The sequence below is a fragment of the Ursus maritimus genome, unplaced genomic scaffold (genome assembly GCF_017311325.1).
Source record: "Ursus maritimus isolate PB19 unplaced genomic scaffold, ASM1731132v1 scaffold_3, whole genome shotgun sequence".
Lineage (NCBI taxonomy): Eukaryota > Metazoa > Chordata > Mammalia > Carnivora > Ursidae > Ursus > Ursus maritimus.
The window spans coordinates 81,241,107-81,241,872 of record NW_024425563.1 but is presented as its reverse complement, the minus strand read 5'-3'; the positions used below and the strand labels follow the sequence as shown (position 1 = coordinate 81,241,872).

The window sequence follows — 766 nt, the reverse complement described above, 5'->3', positions numbered from 1 at the left end:
CCCCCCCCCCCCCCGTTCGGATCCTCTGCAAAGCTCACTTGCTCCGCCGGTACTCTCTCAACCTCACCCACCGTCGCGCCACACACCCCCTTCCACACGCGAGCCCACCCTTCCATTGCTCTGCGCTTCGAGCGGTCCAGCCGCCTGGCAAAGCACCCAGCAAGCCGCTGCGCTCACCTTGTTTGACACACTTGAGTCGGAGGGGGTCCTTGCAGTGTTTGATCACGGCCAGCACGTCCCTGATGGTGAGCCCCGCCACGGGGGTCTCGTTCACTTCCAGCAGCAGCTCCTCCGACACCAACTTGCTGCCGCTCTCATAGGCCACCTTGCCGGGCTTCACCTCCCCCAGGTAGGGGAACTGTCCGTTCTCGGCGCCCCCCTTCAGTTCAAAGCCCAGCTGGCCCTCCGGGTTCCTGCCAATGACACTCTCATGGACTTTGCTAGTCCAGTGGCTTTTCTTTTTCAAGCTTTTGGACATGGCAGTGGGGTGAGTCGCCTCAGCTCCTGAGGGGTTCCTTTGGGGTAGGGGAGTTGGTGGTGAGAGAATGAGGATGGAGGAGCAAGGGGGCCAAGAGGTGAGAAGAGCAGACTTTGCCTTCCTCCCCCTTCTGTTCGGTGCTTTCCCTCTTCTTTGGATGGAGTGTGGATGATGAAGGGGGAGGATGAGAGGGACGGCTGGGCAGGTAGGAGAGCTTGGGTGAGGTTGTGCTGTCCCTTGAATGACACTCAAGGCTGTGGCCCCGCAGCAGAGGAGAGCTGTGGTGGC

General features: G+C 61.1%; 1 protein-coding gene across 1 annotated transcript in view; it reads right to left on the bottom strand.

The window, feature by feature from the left end:
• Positions 1-478, bottom strand: part of MAGI2 (membrane associated guanylate kinase, WW and PDZ domain containing 2) — a gene marked incomplete at its 3' end in the record, with an annotated part of 1,258,801 nt that extends 1,258,323 nt beyond the window's left edge. The window contains 1 exon segment of the mRNA XM_040644569.1: positions 178-478. Within this exon segment, the coding sequence (XP_040500503.1) occupies positions 178-478 (301 nt within the window).
• Positions 479-766: the final 288 nt, after the last annotated feature.